This window comes from Nilaparvata lugens, chromosome 4 (assembly GCF_014356525.2).
Source record: "Nilaparvata lugens isolate BPH chromosome 4, ASM1435652v1, whole genome shotgun sequence".
Taxonomy (NCBI): domain Eukaryota; kingdom Metazoa; phylum Arthropoda; class Insecta; order Hemiptera; family Delphacidae; genus Nilaparvata; species Nilaparvata lugens.
This window is the reverse complement of record NC_052507.1, coordinates 26,706,208-26,730,732: the sequence shown is the minus strand read 5'-3', so window position 1 is coordinate 26,730,732 and position 24,525 is coordinate 26,706,208. Positions and strand designations below refer to the sequence as shown.

Below are 24,525 nucleotides of genomic sequence, written 5' to 3'. Positions count from 1 at the left end.
AAAATTTTTCCCGCACTAGAGCGGAAAAGTGATTCTTTGCGTTCTGTAATCAGTGCAGGAATGGCCACTTTTCAAGGTAACTGTAGGAAAAAATAATTTTAAATAAACCCATGCGATACCCTACACAACAAATTTTTTCCAAATTCCATGTCCTTAATATCAGACAAATATACATAAAACCCTCCTCTCCTTTACCAAATCCTACAAAGCACAAATATTTACTGAATCACCACACAATTACCAAACTAGACATAGATTAAATTTCAGATTTGGTACTCCTGGAGCCACTTTAGCTTCAGCAAATAACACCCCATTACACATTGTGCACCTCCTCTACCGAAATTTGCCTACATCAATCCAGGAGGCTGAGGGGCGCAGTGTACCTGTTTACAAAAGAAAAATAGTCCAATGGCTATTCAACATTGGCAGGGATGCTTCGGAGGCCCTTGTCAATTCACCGTACACCTAGGTTCCGTCTTAGATATTCGTCTAAAGATATTCCCATTTTTCATTTTGTTATAAGCTATTAGTTTTTACGTGTTACTTTATTTTTTCTTTTTTTCTCTCTCTTCTTGCTTGTGTTTAGTTTCTTGTTTTTGATGCAGCGCTCTGTTAACTCTTTCGACCTTATAGCACCAACCTATATCAGTAATAGATTTAACCTATTTTATTTTCTACATTTGAAGTTATTGTTTGATTAAAGTTTATTCTTTGTTAAAAAAAAGTAAAATTTAAAAGTTTTTCAAGAAATGATTTCGATTATACTGTATTTCTTAAGGCTTTTCTAGGTAGGAATTCTTTCCCCACACACGGATTTATAGACTAAGTGGGGAAATATATTTCCTTGATTTGTTTTTGCATTTTTTGTATGATTCGAATAAATGAAACCATCAGTGAAAAAAAAATTGAATGAACATTTTTCGGCAGCTCATACTATTATGAATTCATGTTGCAAACCCTGCTAAACAGAGTGGAACGTGATGTTTAGGTGTGCACTACAAACAATGTGGATTTCCTCCTCAAATTAATAATTCTGTGAATTTCTATCCTAATGCGTTCGACCCAAGTTTTTTACAACCGTACATCTGTAGTGCTACGTACATACTTAATGAATGGGGAATTTATAGTAGTTGGTATTTCCCATGAGAAATTAAGTTTTGTTAGCGATGTTTTGCTGCGGCTCAGTAGTCTAACAAGTAGTAGTCATGTTTGAAAACGCTTTGTGCACAAATTTATTCTGAAAGCTAGATCCGCATGGTGCGGTGTGTACTTAGAAGAACAGTAGAGAGCTGAGGCTGAGAGCCAGCACCTAACCGTTGTCGGTGAAAGCTTTGGCTTGGAGGATTTTCAATGTTGTATGATATAGACAACGATATAACACGCATATATAGGTATTGTAGGTTTCAGTGGCTGATGAAGGGGCTTGAGCAAAAAGTGCAGCTCCCACACGAGCTTCCCTTTCAAGCCCGACAATTCCATTCCGGATTCTGTCAGTTTATTCCGTGTAACAACAATTTAATATCCAACGTGGACTTATTCCATTAAAATTAAGCTCACTACCCGTTATCATTCAGAAAGCACCAGCATTTTTTCTGCCACCAGCTATTCTAAAAAAGACGAAAAGCTTGTTAGTTGAGCTTTTAAAATTTCTATATAGGCTAAGTCCTACCTTAAAAATTTGATCAAGACATAGGGTTTTCTTTCTCTTCCAGTTTCTATATGTCCTAATATTCCTCATCTCTCTGTAGTTCCAGCATGTATTCTCCCTTCGTTCTATGATAATCCCTCATCAACTTTATGTTACCTAATTATTTATTTAAACATGCACAGTGAATCCAAGAGGAAGGAAAATTTATTTAATGTGGAAAACATAGGTAATTTGTTGGTAAATTCAATAATACTAGGCATACAATAATAATTCATTATTGTAAGAATAATTCATTCTTATGAGTCAACTGCGGAATCTAAAGTGTACTCAGGACTCAAGGTGGGCTTTTTGAATGTTCAAGGTATTAATAACAAGCATTTAGTATTTAGTATTGGAGATCATTAGACAAATTATGCAACATCGAGTTTCAAGAATAATAAAAATAATTATGTAGTTGATACTGACTGTGAGATTGTCGACAGTCTTCTGCGAGAGTGATTTGAGGTCGAGATCGGTAGCGACATCTCTGACGATTCCCAAGAAGAAGTCGCGTTCGCCCTGCACGCGCAGCTGTTCGCGTTTGGTGGCGCGACTGTGTGTCATGCACTGCGGCAGTCGCACCTTCGATTCAATCAGCAGCGACAGCATGTTGATGGAATTGGGGGGCAGCGAGGTGTACCTGAAAAAATGCCAGGTCACCAACCCACCACCATCCAAACAATCAAACCAAGCATGAAAACGCACTACTGTGTCGGGTGAAAGTGAGCTCGACATGTGTTGTAAACCCACCCTGGATTAGAAAGTGTAAACCACAAACATGTTCCTCTCACCAGAGCCCAATAGAGTCCGAATCAATATTCGAGAGCGTGTGGTAACAAAAATTTGCAGCCGCAAAAAATCACTGGGAATCCTGTTATCGCGATTTTTATCCAGTGTTGAGCCTCTGCTACTACCGTGGTTACTGCCTCAATTTTTCACTTTCTCTCTACCAATTTTCTGTTAAGCTCGTGATTTTGTGCTGCTAATTTTAACATACGAGTTAAAATGCCCAGATTAGCTGGTTCTACAAATTGGATTTATCGGAGAACAACTGGATAGAAACAATATTTGTTTTAATTGCTAAAAATAATCAACAGATATCGATAAATAGAAGAATTCAATGATTAATAAAAAGATAAAGGATATCGTTCAGGGGTTTAGTAAGATTCATTGTGATCAAGAATGTGTGAATTCATTTCAAGAATGGTGTTTCATTTCAAAGCCATACAGATTGTTAAATTCAGACCATACACTCTTGTTTATGCATGTTCAATGAGTCAATAAGATTTTGCATAATAAGTAATTCCATCACTCCAGCATGCCAATCTGTCATTGTCTTCTTCTTCTCACCAATACTGAATAGAGGCGCTTCCATTGTCTCTATTCAATAACAAACGGTTTTATTAGATGGCTTTAACTCTCTTTAAATCTTGATTAATAATACAAATAACAAGAAGCAACTCATCCGAAAACTAGTTATTGAAGCAAGACAGTAGGTGATCAGAAATTTCAATAATATTTGCTGTCGTATATTGTATTGAATATTGCCGGTACGAAGACAATAATTTTCAAATTATATTAATTATTGAAATGATAATGCCGTGAGTCTGCATAAGATTCAGTACTCACTTGGAACTGGCTCAATTCGATTTTGATCTATGCTGATCACAGTATATACAACTTCCTCATTCGAAATTTCATTACCTACTGAAACATTTTTCCAAGGTATCGTGAGCTTCCATATCACTACCGTATATGTATAACTTGAAAGAATGTACTTCACCGTACCCAGGGATGACAGAAATAATATAGTTTCCTCTACTCTATGCCATACCTTAGTAATGAATCTTAGAATTTTTGTGGGATGATATTACAAATGATCTTACTCAGCTCTCCACTATAAGAATGGAAATGATTCTGAAATAGTGAGCAAGGATTCGTACTTGCGCATATCCTTGAGAGAGGAGCGCCGACTAGAAGAGGTGGGCGTGTTCTGGCTGAGAATCTCGTGCGTTCTGTAGACGCTGCGACTCTTGGATCTTGCGAAGTCGTGTCGCAGACAGCGCTTGGAGCTATTGCGGCGATGGTGGCCTTGCACCAGGATGGTGGGCCCGGCCGGACCCTGGTGGGCCACGGTGGTCGTCTGCTCCTCCGAGTAGCCTCCGTTCGGGCTCACGTTTCCAGACGTGTCTGAGCCTCGACGACTGTTTTGCATCGCACCCCAACAACAAAATGAAGAATCAAAGTGGATTGAAACACAATGTAATTTTGTCTTGTTCTACTACTCCCACACTCAAGTTCTTTAAACTAAAATCACCAATGTGATACATTCGGCTACAAGATAAGGAATTTTAACAATTTTGTTGAGACGCCTTTGATCATTGTTAATGAACATACTTTCTCCCATACACAATTTCATCATTTTCAATGAGAAAGACTAATATAGTGAGTGAAATAAAATAATATGTTATGGATAATTCATTGAATAGCCTGAAGTTCATGAGCATTACCCTCAGAATTAAGAAAGGTAGGTAGTTTAGAACAGATACACTACCTGTTTCCAGTGACGTAGTCGTTGATGGTGAGGAACCCATGTGAGACGAGCCAGTTGTTGACGAGGCCGAGATCTGTTTTGCGCAGGAAGTAGTCCTGACTCATGTCCGGGTGCGAGTCCAACCATTCTTCCACTTCGGTGAACGTCAGTTGAGTCATTTGCTCTCTTTACTTTTGGCAGACGCACTCAGCGGCAATACACGTCCATACTTACGATCTCTGAAACAAGGAAACAAATTAGATCGATTTGTATAGTTAATTAAATTGCAGGCAACCCGTGCTTTTCACCGGGAAAATTTTGTGTTGTAAAATACAATCCACTTATATCTAGGGCATAAAAGAAATTTTTCTTCTAGATTTATAAAACATTATAAATCCAGGTTGGGTACCATATTAAATACCAAATCATCATCCTGACTCCGAAACAAGTATACATGGCCGAAAACACTGGATTCCTGTTACGAATGAAGAATATGATACATCACCGAGTTGAATAATTATTGCAATAAAAATAGATCAAACATTTTCAATTTACTTTTTACTAGCAGGTAATCCGGTGAAAATTTGGTTTTATTAATAATTAAACCTCCTTAATTCCATAAAAAAATGTATAATTATTTATTGTTTTGTTAAAATTTATTTGTATAATCTTTATGAGAGTTGTACATTTTTAGCAAAAAATGAGTTTGTCTGGTCTCGAACCCGCAACCAGATTCATCAATCGTGAGTGCTAGCCTACCAATCACGCCACGGAATCATTTGGAGAAAGCTGTTTGGTTGGGCTTTTAATGCTGCTTGAAAATTGAATCGCAAATTAGGCTAGATGAATTTCTTTTAATTATTGAATTGAAATCGATTGATTGATAAGAATGAAAATATACCTATAACCATCCTCCGTAAAACCAGAATCTGAATGTGAAATTTCAGGTCAATCAGTTCAGTATAGATCATAAGTGATGATGCGTCAATCGTGTTCTTCTTATCCCGTATTATGTACAAGCCAATTCATCCCTTCATAATAGTATACATAGATAGATAGAGATGACCACTCAAGCAAAATAAGTATCACAAACTAGAAACTTGACGATTGAAAACTTGTGCTGTAAACCTGATCACTGAAATCATGAAGAACTCAAAATAGGCATAAATAATCATCCTCGGTGAATTAAGAAAGAAATTAGATAATAAGAAATTCAAATTAGTAGAAACAGTGGCGTAACGTACACCCCCGCTGCCTCCGCGGCGCGGGGCCCCGAGTCCCTGGGGGGCGCGGGCTAGGGCCCGAATAATATGTAGGCTAATATAGGTTTTCTGAAAAATTAAAATTACCCGGTCTAGGGGGCCCGGGTTAGGGCCCGAAATGATAATTATATATTGCATACTTTAAAAAGAAAAATTAAATAATCATGGAAGTAACTTTTGATAAAAAAGCAGAAGTTTTATTGTGAAAAATGACAGGTTTCATTCATTGTGTAAGAAGAAATATGCAATAGAACAATGTTATCAGTCTGGTTATATTAATATCAAGAGAATACAAGTAGAAAATAATGAATAAGGCAAGAAAGAAAAACAATCATTGTTCAAATCTACTCGTAATAATAATTATAGTTCCATTGACAGAGCTTCAATAATTGTGTGCTGGTAGTGAGCTTATTGAAAAATTAGGAAAGTTGTTTGTTTACAAATCATTAAAATTTGTACATCCGGTGAGACAATCCAGACTAGACTATTCAAACCACTTACTTATAGATGAGATTTACTTCTTTTCTCTCTGATTTAAACAAAGATTGTTAGAATGGTTCAATTGGTTATCTTTATTTTTTATCTTTAAGTAAGCATTGGAGGAAAGAAATTATTTTCCCATTGAATTCCTGAACGTATATTATACCATATAGTGTGGCAGGGGAGCCGTAAATATAAATACTATATAATAGCTTACTCAATTCATCATTTCATTTACAATTCCCATTCGCATTCAGTGGTACTAGATACTAATTACTAACTCTAGTTCTAGCTCTAAAGGTTGAATTCTTTATTTGTAGCTTAAAACAGTAATTCTTGACTTGAATTGTAGAATTCAATCGAGAACAAGTTTTATTTTTTCAACTAAGCTATGTAATTCACTCATGAAAGATGTACGTTCACATTGGAGTTTAATGCTTGGGATTAAGGGAGAAGGGGGCTGGAGAAAGGTGGTACGATTTTAGAAGAGGGGCCCGGAATTTTTTTTGCTGGGGGGCCCGGTTTGGAAACGTTACGCCACTGAGTAGAAACCAATGTCTAGATAAATAATTGAAACCCAAATAAACAAACAATTAAAATCTCATACAGAGTCGTCAAAAGCCAATAATAGTTTATAGTCACAATAATGGAGAAACATGTGACCCATCCCTGAAAAAGTTGAGAGTACATGGTATTGATTTTTTCATTGAATATTTACAGAGTTTGAACTTTACAATAACCATTTTCTTGGATGTGTCATAATTTGTGAAAATCGAAAATCAATGCTATATTATGATGCTCATCAATGATGAATTATGACTATTATTGATGAATTCATTGACTCATTAATAATAATATAAAGAGTCGATTCCATTGAATGCGAATGCGATTCGAACTGAATGCGAATTTTATTTTATTCCAAATAAACTTTCACTTGTGGGGAAATTAGATTTTTCCCGTACTTTGTACATCAGAGATTTCCTGGTGTGAGGTAAGATGTACCTCATCTTTTTAGATTCGGTAACCTGCGTGTTGCCTATATAGTATGTGAATTGGGCGTAGAAGGCTAAACTAAGTACACTGTCGTGTCGTAGTGACACAGTTGTGATTTAGAATGAGGAATGAGATGGAATAAATAAAAGGAGTTTTAAAATAAAGGAAACTTATTGTTTGAGAAATATTCCGATTTTATCCATAAAAAATAATCCTCGAAGGTAGGCATGATGGTAATAATAATAATATTCGTTTTAAATCCTTAGATTCTACAATTAATATTTTCTTATGATTGCTCTTGTAACAGTTTGTGAGGTTAGAGTAGGTCAGTATCCAAGTAGCGCTATTTTCGACTTGGTACGCACGAAGCAGAGTGGCGCAGTGGAAGCGTGCTGGGCCCATAACCCAGAGGTCCGTGGATCGAAACCACGTTCTGCTAGAATTTTTTTGCTCTTTGAGAATTAAATCTTTCCCTTCAATAATGCATTCCCAGTTGGAAAACGTTATTTTATTTATTATTTTAATAATTTGCTCGGCATGCACTTTCCATAACAATCAAAATGGTCCAACATTTTAGTACAATTTTTTATTTTCTGGTAGTAGATTCAAATAGTTTCGAATATAATAGTAAAAAAGTACTGTAAATCTAAATTCTCTATCACAATAGTTTCCTCATTGCTATTTCGTTATTAATTCGTTCGACTTAATTGCCGATGGAATGTTTAAAACTGTGGATAATATAAAATAGTTGACTATCATTTTAAAATATCGAATATCGATATTAAATAATTACAGTATTATTGGAGCGAGAAATTGTTTTTTTAAGTTAATAATAATTAATTATGATTATTGTCAATGTCATTATTTATCAATAATACTTCTATTCTGTCAATTTATCTTGTGGTATGAATTTTTGAAAATATAGGGACTATATTTAATATAATATTCAAGTCTTTGTTGAGACATGAGAGAGATAGTTGTTAGCAGTCAGTGCATATTACAGTTTAGATAGTGTATTTTTATTTTTGTTATTGGCCTTTGTAATTATTGTATCATAATATGAAACCAATTCAAAATATTCCTTTTGTCTCAATTTTTTCCTTGTTCATGCTCTTCATTTCGTTGTCTTCTCTCTAAATCACAATATCAGTATACAAATAGGTAGACTATTTTTGTTATAATGACTTCTCATTCAGTGTTGTATCCATGGGGGGGGGGGGAGGTTCGGTATGGAGATCTATCCCCCCCGAAATGGAACTGATTTTTTTTGTGGCTGGATCAGCCACAAAAATTAGCATCCAATGCCATATGTTCGTTATATTGTACTATGTAAGTCAAGAAATATATAAGGGATGAGAGAATAGCACTGCAATAGCAATGAGATTTTTCTTATAAAAAATCTGGTGTGGCGCACTCACACAACTTTCCTTGCCGTTATGAAAATTGTTCACCCGACGCTACGGTAGAGTTCCCGCGTATCTCAAGTCTACTATTCAAAGATTAGAGCCAGCTGGTGACAGGGTAATAACGCTGGAGACACACGAGGTCTGTTATTTCTTCATAGTGAATCATTTAATAGAATCAACATTTGCCAATAGTTTGCAATTGGATAATCACATTTTCTCGATTTTCGAGTTTATTTTTAATTCTAGGTGAAAATGTTACTGAACATTAATTGTAAAGATTCTCATGCTCAATCTATTCCACTCGAAATTTTTTGTTTAAATTGTATCTGAAGCTTGATAATTAAGAATCTAAAATCAAACTTTGCATAGATGGGGCGGAGCTCCTGAAATTTTTACAGATATGGGACTAGTGGCAGTTGATAGAGCTTATCGATGACTATTACAGGTATAACTTTAATCAAAATCGTTGGAGCCGTTTTCGAGAAAATCGCGAAAAACCCTGTTTTTAACAACATTTTCGCCATTTTAGCCGCCATCTTGGATCGCATTTCATCGAAATTGTTCGTGTCGGATCTTTATATTGTAAGGACCTTACGTTCAAAATTTCAAGTCATTCCGTTAATTGGGAGATGAGATATCGTGTACACAGACGCACATACACTTATACACACACACACACCTTTTTCCCCGTCAACTCTCTTTTTTTATATTCAACGATAGATTACTATCTAGTCTAGGGACTAATGAGCAACTTTTTTCTGTCCTATAATTCTAATAAATGCTTCATACAAGAGAATCTTCCATAGGGTCTCCTATTCAAATTCTAATATTATTAGTACACTGGCACACTGCTTATGACTGTACTACACAGGTGGGTTTATCAGTCATACTCTCGTTTATAGTCATTAGACTTGTTTCAACCTACATTATTAATCACACACTTTTATTGAACGAGCGTTAGAGAGTTCTCACTTTTAACTTACTGAAAGCCAAAGTCGTCGTCCGTCTGTTTGTATGTTCTACAATAACTTTAGAAATAATTGATCAGTCAGCTTCAAATTTTGAACACGTATTCTTCGAATCCTTTCACAGGTCATGTTCGTTGGACAACAAAATTGACTCACTCCTTCGTCCTTTTTCAGGATATAAAAATAACATTGAAAGTGCGTAGGAAAAAAGTTGTTGTGATCTATCATTTAGTCAGCTGGAGAATTTATTGCATGCAATTTATTGCATGCAGCTGAGACTTTCTGGAAGCTATCACATAGAAATACCTGTTTGTATGTTCTACAATAACTTTAGAAATAATTGATCAATCAGCTTCAAATTTTGAACACGTATTCTTCGAATCCTTTCACAGGTCATGTTCGTTGGACAACAAAATTGACTCACTCCTTCGTCCTTTTTCAGGATATAAAAATAACATTGAAAGTGCGTAGGAAAAAAGTTGTTGTGATCTATCATTTAGTCAGCTGGAGAATTTATTGCATGCAATTGCATGCAGCCGAGACTTTCTGGAAGCTATCACACAGACAGACCTTCATGCGCTGACACATTATTTCAGCTGGTTAATATAGAACATAATTTACAACTTTTACATCAATTGATACGGGTTGAGATATATCAATGTGCGGTTTTCGCCATTCATTTTCTCTTGGAACTCTGTATCGAAATTATCCATTATATGATAACCTTCTTATTTGAAAAAATGAATTTTGATTCATATGAGGGACAAACATGTTGAAGCGACAGACATTTTTCATTTCAAATAGAATGCCCAATGAAACCTACAGTCAAATTATTCTTGTGAAAGAAATATTTTGCTTTTTCCATAATGTTTACCAACTATGTATAATTAAAAGTTGCGGGTTTCAAAGATTACAATACAAAAATCTTTGAGCGAGTTCACAAACCCAGGGGGTCACTAGTTATTCAATAATTGAATATATTTTTTGATAAGGCATGAAGGAAAGAATTCAGTAGTACTTCCATCGCAGCGCAAAGAGATAAAAACTCTTGAGAGTCCAGCTGAAAATGATGTTATTTGCCAATATCTACGATTCTCGATGCCTGTCAAACAGATTACAGTATCTCAAGTAAAAATAATCAAGGAAGAGTATTGTGTTCAATCAAATCATTTTTCGGCTTTTCAAAAGTCCGACAAGTGAAATTTAACTTGAAATAGTATATTTCGCACCTAGGGCCGAAAATGAGATATTTCCGGCTCGAAATCGGTTTTTAAGTCCGAGGCCGTAGGCCGAGGACTAGAAAAGATTGAGAGCCGGAAATACATTTTTGCCCATGGTGCGAACGCTATTTTTCGCCACACCCAAAAAAAACTTCCCAATATATAAGAAATTAAAAAATAAATAAAATTCAAACAGCCTATTTTGATAGTTTGAATCTTGGTTATGACAACTTTTACTGTCAATTAATTTCAATATTACTAATTAATAATTTACAATAATGACCATATTTTATACTATTAATATTAGGCGCGAGCTTTGCGCCCGGTGCAATATCATGGATAGATGAATGAATAGAATTTTCATTACTATTTTGAAATAATGTGATGAAAAAATTAATATAATTGCATATTTCACAGTTTTGTCTCAAAATATATCTAAAAAATTGATTGAAATTTAAATTACGGTAACTAATATAAAAAATAGGTAATAAAAGTCGAAATTCATCGACAAAAAAAAGTCATTGACCGAGATTCGAACCTAGATCATGTTTGTTATTCACTGAGCTTTGAGTTCTGACTGATGTATTACGCCTTTACGCTCTCGGCAATTCCCTTAGCATACACGTAATACTGTAATACTAGACTTCTAAAAAAGTTTACTTCACTCCTAAAAAGCGTACCGTACCGACTTTGGCTCATGACTTATATTATTAAAATTAATATTATTATCTGTCTCACAATAAAATTTTCACTCTGCATTAAGTCAGATAACGTAGGCTATGTAGGCTACTATAATAATAGAGTATAGCGCAAATTTGAAGCCGGTTTGCTGGCATTTTCACAACAAAATATTGCTCTGAAAATAGTTAAATCATAGAGAAAACATTCGAAGATTCAATCTTGAGTGGGCCTAATGTTTTCTCTATATGGTTTAATATTGAAGAAAAATTATCTAAAAGTTTTAATAATGAATTACGGAAAAATTACTAGGAATTTTTCAGTCAAGGCTCAGTTTCACCAGTAGGCTTACCTTAAACTTCAGATCTGTGCTGTATTTGCTTATTATTATTGTTGATTGTATTGCATTAAGAAGTGGAATTCGATAATAAAAAAGAAACAATTATTACTCTACCTCACTTTTAAATATTGATACAATTATTGTACTTTGAATTCAAATTTGATTCTTCACTTTTAAATACTTGCGATACGTACCTTTCTGACAATGGACAATGTAGCCAACATTATATTGTTGAGGCTATGGAGATATATCATCGTATTCTATTGTTTGATATCAAAAACACAATAATAAATATTAAATTATGAAACAGTAATTCAAAAAATATATTATTATAGACATAATACCGCGATTCACGATACATAATTATAAAGATTATTACAGTCATTATGAGATTATCTCTCTATGATTTTTGTGAGATCGGACACGATCAGCTGTTATTCAAGGTCATTTTACAGCCCTAGGGCCGTAAAGTTTTACCGGCCTGGTCGGAAAACAATCACTTTCGGCCTCCATATGACGCACGTAAACCAGCTCATTACATCCAAGTGTGGCGAAGAATAATTTAGGACAGTTGAAACTTAGTAGAAAGCATAGCAGAAAAAGCCAGTTACACACACATCGATTTTTGGATGTCCTTTTTTTCTGTCCTTATGAATTCTATCAGATTCATTTTGGAACTTGACAAACTTCATCTGTTTAATCAAATAGAATTTATAAGGACAGCAAGAAATCGTACGTCCAAAAATCGATGTGTGTGTGTAATAATTGGCTTCTAGTACTCTTAGATTCACTAGATACAGTAATAGTTTCACAAGATTGTCTATGAATGTTTTACAGTTTCTCAATACCCTCTATGAGTGTTTATCCAATAGGTCCTGTCCTAACTATTTTACCACCTGTGATGCTCTATTTAAAGCCAGTATGGAACAAGGTGTTTCTCGCTTCCACAACCAAGAGAATTGGTTTTGGTGGTTTGAACCATGCTAATTCAATGAGAGCTGTCTCTTTGCATTTGAGATGGAATTCTTGGTTGGGGTCGAGATGGGAGAGGTAACTTAGGTTAAGTTGGGTAACTGTCGCCGAGGCATTCTCATCAAGCACGCTTAATAGTCTTTACCTGGTCTCAATTTCCATTACAATACTCAACTTGGGGGATTCAATTTCGCATCAAACCGTAGGACGCCGGGTAAGATTGGTCGGGTAATCCAATAGCACTGTTCTCATTTCGGCAATGTGTGTACACGAGAGTGTTTGCATGTGTGTTCAAGTAAGCCTTGTAACAGAGCTGGCTTAACAAATACGTTCACACACATGCCCAATGCGCTCACACTTGCACAATTACTGGGAGTATAGATTGCACGGCGCGTATCTTACGATGATGATGAGGGCTGCTTTATGTGCCTCGGTTGCCATGACGACACACGATCGCGTCACCAGTACACACAACTTTGCCAGATTGAACACCAACAACAATTGTCACACCAACCACCACTTCGCTATTTTCGTCTACAAATGTACACAACTTCTATTTTCTTGCACACCTCTATTTTTATTCGCTTACAATAGTACTCCGTCACACATTCTACGCGCTCTTTCGTGTGTAGAAAAACCCATTGAGTAAAAACAATTTGCCATTTCTTTTCAAGTGTATTATTTTGTTTGCATATTATCCGTCACAGATTACGGTGATACATTTTTGTCACGACGTACATTACTATATTACTTTTGATGATTTTCAATTCTTTTGATGCTCATCTCTCGATCCTTTCGAATACAATAAACAGAAATGCTATACCGAAAGTCTATGAATTGGTTATTGAATTCAGTGACAAATCTCGTAAATATTTGATCTGGATTCTGACATGAAGTTTAAAGTTTATTACTCATAGTATTACTTACACTATAATAGTTGTTTTTATTGAGTAAGTTTAAGTAGTTAACCTGATTAAATTGGTTACTGTATTTCTTCATTATTTTTGGAGGTTTTAGGCTATATATATGAGTTCAAATTTTTTTTTAATGTGTCAATAGTTAATAGTTTGGACCATATACATTCAGGTGAAAAATATTTTCACTGTTCTATCAAAGCTTATTCCTCTCAATAATCATTCAAAATTACTAAATCCAATTGCATGCTTCAATTATCAAAGTTTGAATAAATTGAATATTTTTTGCTTTTCATGTTGCAAATTTTATGACTGAAAACAAATTTCTAGTTTTGGTAAATGTTCGAGCAGATGGATGACCTGGCTCCAGGATCAAACATAGGGCTACATCACATGATGAATGAAACAATAACAGAGAATAGAAATGCTCAATGTAGGAGAAAACGACGGCAACTTGATTCCTTTTGTTGAGTCTGCTTATGAAAAATTTATCCTCCCTCCTATATTCCTTTTTACTTTCTTTCTGCGACCATTTTCCGAGTATCAAACTAATCCTTCTCCCTTTCTCGACACCCACCTTGTTGTCCAACCTCCTCCTAATCCAACCTTCCTGGTAGACTCCAACTCCAATCTCAAACTCATGCACTAAAATGTATTTTTGTCTGAGAAATTAGCGTTGTCTTTTCCTGTTCACTAAGTGCTTTCTCACCTCTTTTCTCAAACCTTTCAAAGCTGATGATTTGTGAGTCACCCATCACTATGAGAAATGATTTCTCTTAGAATTAACATCAGAATTTATCACCTGAAACTTGTGTTGAGAGTTGGACGTTTCCAAAAGGGAGCTGTCAATACCAGTTTGAAGAGATTATTATCGTCTCTCGTCCAAACTGACTTCAGCTGGGGAGATTTGATGATTTATTCGACATTGGGGAGATATTCGAATTTTACGCATAAAATCTCGTGCAGGAAGGGTAAGGTCAAACGGTCAATAGGAGCACTCAACTAAATTGGTAGTAGTAACTTGATGGAAAATGATAGTGTTCTGAAAGAGCTAAATCTGGACATCCTTGAATCGTACAATATGCTCCAACATTGCTTCATAACCGCTTTAAAATCGTTGTTGTTCGATAAAATAATATTGAAATCAATCTTTTACAATTTAATACCAAAATGTTTAATATTATCTTACTATTATACATGAAGTATTCAGTCACTTATATTCAATCACACTAATGAATATTTATATTTTTCTCAATTTATATATTTTTTGAATTGATAAGAAGGTTGAGAATATACAATCATTGTTTTCGAATGGATATCGAACATTGTCCATATTGATAACCTTTTCCAAAATATAATTGCAATATAAATAGCCTTTCACACATATAAATAATTCAGTTTATTCTCCTAAATACTATTATGATTTATTTTTAAAGCTCATTTTCTGTGATTTTGTATTAATGAAGAACCTTAGATCATCCATAGATAAGAATATTGATAAATTGCGATAAGAGTAAAATTAATAAAATAAAAACAAATTGTTAAAACATACTGTATATTTTTTGTGGGGTTGTGCCCCAAATTTTATGTTTTTGACTCACCTCCAAAGTCATGTATCTATCATTTAAATTTGCTCCATATCATATATCATCAGATAATTTTTAGTCCAAAGGTGAATATGCTTCATTGAGTAATTCCTTCTACTCTCAATTTTCTTCAATGCTTGAATGTAAGCTTATAATATGTAATGAAATATGCATAATTTTATGAGTAAAATAAATCTGAATCTCAATTAATCTGAAACAATTAATAGCAAAGGATGATCTTTTGATGAGATAGAATAACTGATGAATAAGATTATTGTTATTTGGATGAACCACGAAAAGATTCAATATTTATAATTTGGTATTCTTCTATGTTATTAATTATTTTACCAAAGTCGAAAATTCAACTATCATCATTTCTTCATTATCTGAAAACGCTTTCGTGGAAAATAACTCTACTATTCTAGATAAGACAAGAATAACAAGCAGTGCCGAAATAGTAAACTTTGGGGGACGAGAATTCTTGATAAATGATGGTCTGAGCCAGCTCTTTGTCTCAGCCAATAGGGCAGCTGTCCCTGCGGTGCCATCTGTTCTCAATGCTAGTACAACTGAACAAGAGTTATCTGAATAACCAAATCGGTGATCAATTATTGCCAGGGTCCAGTGCTACGACATCAGTTGCTTTCCTCAGAATTCACTAAAAGCGCCCTTATAGAAGCGCCACTCACAAAATCAATTTCAACGAAAAGAGATTTCTCTTCTACGTGAATGAGAAAACATTTTTCGTCGACCCACTCGCAGTGGGTTTATTTGGTTCTATTTGCACGAACAAATCAATGCGTGGTCATGAACAGGACACGTTTCAGTCGACCCTATTTTAAACTCGCCCGAGTCGAGAAAACTGATGTTTGCTTGGAATATACAACATACATTCTACTACACAAATTCGTTTGAGCACAACAAAAATGAGACAAATAAGTGTTTCAAATGACGCTCTGGAGCTTTCCCTCAAATTGAAATACACCAACCACCAATAAGAGACTCAATTTATTATTTGTACTACTTCACATCAGATATTCATTGTTTTTCTAGATATTTCATTTGCTTCGGTAGGACACTGATGAAATGCGCAATTCCACTTGATCTCGGAAAAACGGTTTCATTTCTTGAGAACATATTTTATCCAGAGAAGTAGAAACATCGTTTGACGGTGAAGGTAAAGTGACGGTTAGTTTAAACTAAACAACATACGTATTATATCAATCGTATACGTATATAACCGTTGTAGTACAGTTAAGTATTATAAGTGATTATACCGATACACCATCTCATACATTCAGAACTATTCAAATGCATTTATTGTAACATTCAATCAAAGCGATAATATAAAATTGAAAAGGAGAATATCAATAAAATATGTCATGAGATACATGGCCGACTTGATATTAGAAGTGCATGAATTCGTAGTTAAAAATCATTAGTCAATAATCATTAATTTATCAAATAGAGTGGAAGAGATACATAATTTGTTCAAATATAAGAAGAGGACTTTTAACTCTCAGGATAGCTCATGTAATTCAACTAATCAAACACGACCTCCCTCCAATTTGAACTCTCTATCAAAAGAGAGATATTTAATCATATACAAAAGTTTCAATGGTGATAAATACTTGCATGAACTGATACTAGTAGTTCTGTGAATAGTAGACCTCGCGCTCAGTAAGTTACATTGACCTGTTGTTATGTTTTCTCAAAAATTAATAAATAATTTATCAATTTAAAATGTCTAGAAAAAAATCCTAAATAAACATAAAGCTTTCTGTCCTATCGTACCGTGACGTGTCGCCCCGGAATGTGAGTGTGAGCGCTGTTATCAGGTCTGGCTGCAACTGTCTACAACGTTGATGGAAAGATACATTTTCAAGATGTTCGATGTTTTTGAACGGGTAGTATTATAGTCCACTAGACAGCTGATTTATGATGAATAATTCTATAGTCAGATTTTTACTCTAATATTGGCGTATGAAGGAGGCTCCTTTTTCCTTTTATATTATCCTTGGAATGTAAATTTCCAAAAACCTTGTATATACGTCGACGCGCAATTTAAAAAGGTACATACCTGTCAGATTTCATGAAAATCTATTACCGCGTTCCGCCGTAAATGCGCAACATATACACATTTAAACATTAAGAGAAATACTAAACCGTCGATTTGAATCTTAAGGTGCGTACAGATATACGCGCCGCGAACATAAGCAATTCACTTTTAATCAGCAGACTATATCTGTATTTTTACAGAAACGGTAAGATATAGATATAAAAAGCTTGGCATCAGCTGGTTAAAAGTAAATTGCTCATGTTCGCGGCGCGTAAATCTGTACGCACCTTTAGACCTCACTTCGTCGGTCAATAATTCATCTAAATTCCATTTTCAAGACATATCCATGAAGTTATGAGCTTAGGATGTTGTTCAAGAGTAAATTTAATCAGAAGTAATTTTTCCACTATTTCTATCCCGCTCTGTGTATCTTAAGTTTTATTTTTCCCACTCAACCGTTTAGGATCAGCCCTCAGAATCAAAATTCTCACTTGCCGTCTTACAACCAACAAGTAGTACCATGCGTGGTAAAATACAAATATATTCTGATATATTTATGAATTATTTCAAGGTGACTTACAAGTATTATTTACATGTTACATCAAAAACATCATTTCTGTAAGAATTGTATGTCTGCTGTCAGTCGATTCAATGCTGTTAACTCAATGTACCAAAAAATGAATAGTCGAATATTAGTTACAGACGTAATCAATCACAAAGACTAGAATGGTGCTTATACTAATACTTCATTACGCCTGTGAATAAAAATTTGGTAAAAAATGAATTCGATGAAATTTTTTACGCCTATGGTTTTGTATCCTAATCCCTTCAAATTCATCAAGCTATTGAGTTTGCTCACTAGTGTACAAATTTTGTTATGTGATCAAAACTGTAGAGTAAATTCTGTTGAAAATCTCACACATCTTCAGTCTCGTTTACAATAGTAGTGAGCAGACGCGAATATGAAATCTCAGTCTACGTATAAGTGTTGTTCATATTGCAAATGAAAACGCTTTACAGCTCAAAACAGACGTAACCTTTCTAGAAGGACAGATTCCAAGTAGGTGTATCATACATTAAAATCACTCTCGCTTCTATCACGATTGAGAAGTTGAAGTTCATATATATCGAAATATTCTGTTCTTTGATGTTATTTTGTCGTAGTTTCTATCCTCTGAGCCTCCATTACCCCCTACCGTTGGAGCTGATTGTTCAAACGCTGCTGATGTATGAGTGTTGAGGGCTGCTTACGTTTCGTGTCAAATCTTGCAAATGCTTTATCCTTTATGGAATTTCTCAACAGCTGGAACAAGCATGCGTTGCTTTCAGAGACGTCAATTCAGTCTTGCATGAAATCTGACATCAAACACAAACAAAAATCAACTAAATCAAATTCCGAATGTATCGAATCATCAATGTAGACTGACTTCTGACTTCAATATAGACTTCTAAGGAGATCGTGAACTTAGATAAACCAACATTTGGAGTGTTGTTGAGAAAGTTGTACTTAGTAGCAAGTTCTGATCATCCTCATGATGTTGGATTAGAAAAATGTTGTAGTATTTGTTTCCCTCTTACGTGAATTTGGTTCTGTAACAGAATTAGTAGAACATTGATGTTAGCAAAGCCTATATTCTTGTAGCGAAAATCCTTTAGTTGATTTAGTCTCATTTTTGCTAATTCCCATTATAATAGTCATTCGAATTTAGTCTGTTCTTAAGTGATATTAATAAAGGATTTTGATACTTTAATGTGATAATGATAGTCTACCTTCACTAATCTCTTGTGCGCATCTTATTCAAAGTCCTATGTGGACCTCTAAAGACTTAAGTGTCATCAATAAATCTGTATTATCATCAATAAATATTACCATATTTCACGAATTTCTAATAAATACAATATTTCTAGTACAATACAAGATTATCGATTCAATGCTTCAAGTCTATTTATTGAAAGAGATGTTTTTGTTTGATATTTATGTTCCAGTACTTAATATTTATTGTGAAATTGAGGAAAAAATGTTCTCTCTACTCTCTTATGTGATTCATTGCAACAGAAACTAGTAATCATACTATTCTTTCAGTAAACCATCTAGATTTTTTGATTCTATGAAAGTGTTATCATGCTTATAGGACACCTAGGGCAATTAGGTTGATTCTGATTGGTTCGTATTAGGTACTTTGTAGCTTTTCGAGCTAACCTGCATATTTGAACTTTTGATAATAATTGGACTTCATGAAGAGGAGCTCAATGATTTAATATTGGAGACGCCTTCTAATGGTAATTTGGCTATTCAAAGTGGCATCAGTTTAATGAACATTTCCGAGAAAATCCTCTATAGGGAAATCTCCACTAATATTACCCTGGCTCGTAGTATTTCATAACCATGTATATGTTATATTACACAGAAACCCCTTTTTTTCGTTGAGAGATTCATGCTTATAACGTTTAGAAGATGAACACAATATTATTGTACGCTGATGAAACGTAGATGTATTTCTGTGAACTTGGTTGTCAAGTACTCAGTTGGCCACAGAAAATCACCATCGTTTCCAGCAAATTTTAACACGAACTTGAAACAATCAAATCCACACCGAGGACTTCAATTCAATTGCGTCCATTGTCAAAACACTTCAGCTAGTTCAGTATTATTTGGGATTATTTAGATTCCACATAATGAATTTTTCACAGCCGGCAGGAATCACGATTAATTAGAGTCCACATCATAGACACCATAATGCCAAACCATCATTTATCAAGTTTTATATTATACCCATTTATTATTAAATGTTTTACATTATAATTATTGGATTACACCGATGAGATTCAGGTATTATTTCATAATCTGGATAATCATAATATATTATAAACGTTTAGAAATGGAAAATGAAAATCCAAGTACCCTTTTTTAATGCTTATTTACGACATGTTTCGAAAAAAATATATAATTATGTTTGTATGTTCTACATCATAATATGTGTGAAAGATACACGATAGGTGCGATATTTACTCATATTGAGGAAAACATGAATGAGTAGCCTACAGGTAAACCAAGAGATGTTCAATATGTAGTTTAACGCGAAACATGTAATAATTTATGACTTGTTATTACTATCTAAACATGAGCGTCCGGTTCGCCTCTTGAATTTATAGCTTCGATAACGGAATAAACTGTAATTTCCCTTTCCTTCCATATAGTAACTTTTGACGTCACAGTTTTCTCCATCTCGGAGAGAGTATTTTTTCATAAGGAATTACAAAATTACCCACTATGAGAAGAAAAATATCAAAGACCAAGAGTGACAAATTATTGCCAATAATGATATATCTTATGTTGAAGCAAATCACTCTAGGAGGAAATAATAATAGAAGATTCATTGTCATTTTGTTTTCAGAACTTAAGAACTAGATGAGACGGAATACTTTCTGAATAGAAAGAAGTTTGCATTAGTGTTATTATTTTAGAACTGCTAGCATCTATATTTTCCTAATTATATGATCTTATAAGACAGTCAACTATTATATAACTAGCTCCTTTCTATTATTTATATCGCCTTATTATGTAAGGAAATATTGCGGTATTGCCACATGTAAGATGAAATTCCCGTCTGATTAATTGCAAAGTTACGAAAAAGTGTTCTTCAATTTCATGTAGTAGGCTACGCTAATATTCAATATCTATTGTATTCAATTGTCAAAATATTAATTATGTTGTGAATAATTCGATCAATTCGAAATACCTGTATTCCAGCTAACATTGGGCAGACATATTTCAGGGATGGTGCTTACATTATATATTTTACGTATTTTGTCAAACTTTTGACTTCCAAAATGTACTCATATAATGGAAATTTGATTGAATTGAATGAATGAAAGCTTCTATTTTGTGCCTATTTACAATTTGTTACCCTTGATCCTCAATAAAGTAGCAAGAGATGATTATCGAAAAATACTTTGGGAAGTATTGAGAGCTTTCGGGTCCTCAGTTTTTATAATTCCATATGAAATTATGCAGTTGCTATATAATAGGCTTAGAGTGTTTGTCGCAGAAAATAATAGGCTTTAGTATATTTGGCTGCTGTTGATGTTGAGTAGCCTACATGAATATGAGAGAAGGCCTGTGGGAGGGGCTTAATTCAACTCTTCTTAGGAGAAGTTCCAAAGCGCTGAGTCGTAACTTTGCCATTAGTAAATGTTTGACTAGCATGAAGATTCAAATTCAAATTCAACTGCTAATATAATAGAATGCAGAGTTGAGCGTGGAAGAGGCAGAGCTGCATGCTATTTAAACAAACCCGTATTATGTGTGAATAAATAAAGCTGGATTCAACATTGTTTGTTATCCAAGACGCAATGAATTCTCAGCCAGAAGTTTCTTTCTGAGATCTATTTATCATTTTTTCTACAATGTTTCTTCATTTTATTCGGTTTGTGAACTCCTGCTCACTTTTGAAATTTTATATTTGCTACCTATTCTATTAGTCGCTTTTTCTATGATAGTTTCTTCAAATTATAGGAAAATTAGATTTCATTTACCAAAGACATTCTTTTGACTTATTTGTCTCATTCATTTATAAATTCGCACAAGAACGTATCATTGAAATTGAAATGAATATGGTTAATTTGTATGGCTTGTTCTGTTCGTAAAGTACACGGTTTCCTACAATTCCAGAGAAGCGAGCGAAGACTCAAATAAGCATAATCATTCTAATTATTGGATGTTTATATTATCTGTATAAATCGTCTTTCTCTGCACTGATATTGACATTGAAATTAACAATGCCATTGCATATGTCTGCATTGTTATTGTCGAAATTGAATATTTGTCTTCACTTGTCTTCTTTATATTGGGAGAGTGAGAGATCTCTCCTTATCAGAGATTTAAACTTAGTGACAAAAACAAGCTCATCAGAGAGAAGTAATTACCGATTTTTAAGATTAACACGTGTTGTTGAATATCTTTCAGCCACCCATCTCAAGCTCTTGACAACTAATTAATCAAGGGACTTCATCCTAGAATGCTAATGGCCGGATTTACGTTAATATGAAAGGAAGGTATTCTCGTTATAAGACTCGGGGCGTAGATGGAATTGATAGGAGTGGAAAAGACTGATGAAGAGTGCTCAGGGCTGATCGCTCGAGGCAAATCAAGCTGAAATTAAGTTGGAGCGGGAGAGGGATTTATTTTCAATAAAAATTCAGTCACTTAGTGTAATTGAACACAGAGCCGTCCAACCGCAGCTTAGGTGCGGCTCTGTTAGATGACGGATAAGCACCAATGAAGTACCTCTGTTGTGGATAAAGACAGAACACAATCAGCTCATCTGATACGTGAATCTAAACGTTCGTCTCATCTCATCCTCAAATCTTGTGGATGCGACAGTTTATAAATGTAGGCTGCAGTTAATAACACTGGAGTCTTGAGTAGAGATTGACTTCATTATAAATTCTGAGAAGAACGCATTCTTGGAATATTATGTGATTCTGAGAGATTGAGACGTGTCACTAAATAGTGAAAAATACTTATGGGGCCTTTCTCTGGAGGAAGATTTTGTTACCTGTTGATATTTATCCACCTTCATCCACCTCACCTTACCTTTTTTTATTGCCTCTTCACCTTCATTCACATGTCACTTGGTAGATCAATGTGGTAAAAACATTTTATAACAACACTCAATGATTAGTTCTAGAATATTCCAATAATCTGTTATTACTCACTTGAACTATATGTTCACAAGTATGTAGAATACCTTATTATCAAGCTTCCAATCTCAAACTACTTCTATATTTTAGTTTTTTGGGCTTAAAGTATCTTTATACTTTATAAGTCTTAGTGCCGTATAGAATTTTATTTGAAATTGATAGAGAATGATAAGACGAACGTAGAATTACTTGGATATTGCACTATACTTGGAACTATTGCACGCATACATCGCTCATATCGTTGATATGATTATACAATTGTCCCATTTCCTACATTTCTTTTAGGTCTACATTTTAGATTAATCATCATCAATCATTGTGGTAGAACAACATTTCACGTAAAAAACTCGTCTATTAACTCACCTTCAAATTCATCATGCTAATTATTAAGAATGAAATTGTCAAAATAACAATCGAAAGGATAATTATTTTATGTAAACACAATATTATGTTTGTATCGTTTCTATCAAATATCACTCACGTTTCCCTAGCGTTCTCCACTTTAGAGCTATGTTGATAGATAACATAAGCTGCTGATAAAATTTCTAATGTGTTTTGTAATTTCACAACCTGATCATACCCTCCTTTGAATCCACCGATGAAATGACAAGGTTGATATTGAAGATAACAGCATTTCATTGAAAGTTGATAGATTTTTCGCATGAATAGCCGTGAACTTCGACCTCCGCCTAATGAAGCAGGAGCCAACTATCGGGTGTAGAGTTTCGAGACGTAAACAAAGAAGTAATGCTTGCCAACTTTCTATGAACGAAGAGCGTGCCTTTGGCTACAACGTTTTGATCCTTTATGAGAGCAGTTAATTGGATACGCCGAAGAAAATTGCTGGCGCTGTCTGTGGTGTTGGTGCGATAAAAGGAGAGTGCGAGAGATGAGTTTGTGGTTATTGTGAGAGAAGAGGAAAGTAGAGGAGCCTCTATGGACACACCAACCGGCACTCCCAAATCTATTCATGACAAGCCTCTCTTTGGCCCAACGCTCTATTCAATCAAAACGACCAAAGCATTTGCCAAATCAATTAATTCGGCCTTCTGCTATAGCAAGGCCCCCTCCCTCATTATTGTCGACCGTTTTCCGAGTCATTCATGCAAAATTATTTTGACAAGTTCTGTTCCAAATAGCTTTGTCAACCTAGCCGATAAGAGAACGTCTCAGGTCTTAACTATTGTAGCAGAGCTAGTACAAGTACAGGTACACATTCGATAGAGTTCATTGTCATGTTCAAAATAGCTTTGTTAACTGAGGGTGATAAGAGAACGTATTGAGTGAGTACTATAATGTACTAGAGCTACTTCATTAATGGGTCCGTACTATTGCAATAGACTTGGAAGACTAACTGGTCCTACAAGATTGAAATGATTCTATTCTAGCAAAGCTGTCTTTGGTTCTCCATGTGCTGTAAAATACTCAGTTCATATTACTGAATTTGATACTTCAATCACTACATGACAAGTGCAATTCATGTTATCTTTAATCGAAGATTCAGATCCGATAGAGCATTGACTATAATAATATAGTAGGGTAGGCCTGTTCAAAATAGCATTGCAATCTGAGGATGTTGAAAAAAGTGTAAGCTCTATAGTAATTGTAGTAAAGCTACACAACTATTGGATCATTTGATCATTACTAGCTGTGGAAATACTTGTTCAATCAGTTCTGTTTATGCTGCAATAGAGGTTTTTTACTCCTGTTATACATTGTCAATC

The 24,525-nt window shown here is 34.6% G+C and overlaps 1 protein-coding gene and 1 non-coding gene across 2 annotated transcripts in view; one reads left to right on the top strand and one right to left on the bottom strand.

Moving 5' to 3' along the window:
* LOC111050734 (dual 3',5'-cyclic-AMP and -GMP phosphodiesterase 11A) overlaps window positions 1–24,525 on the bottom strand; it is a 99,368-nt gene that overhangs the window by 30,716 nt on the left and 44,127 nt on the right. Inside the window, exons 2-4 of the mRNA XM_039427212.1 lie at window positions 4,242–4,459; window positions 3,631–3,891; window positions 2,114–2,327 (exon numbers count right to left, since the gene is read on the bottom strand). Of these exons, the coding sequence (XP_039283146.1) occupies window positions 2,114–2,327; window positions 3,631–3,891; window positions 4,242–4,399 (633 nt within the window). The 5' untranslated portion in view covers window positions 4,400–4,459. The remainder of the gene's footprint in view (window positions 1–2,113; window positions 2,328–3,630; window positions 3,892–4,241; window positions 4,460–24,525) is intronic.
* On the top strand, window positions 7,323–7,394 carry Trnam-cau. The gene has a single exon. It is a non-coding gene; the product is annotated as a tRNA-Met (tRNA).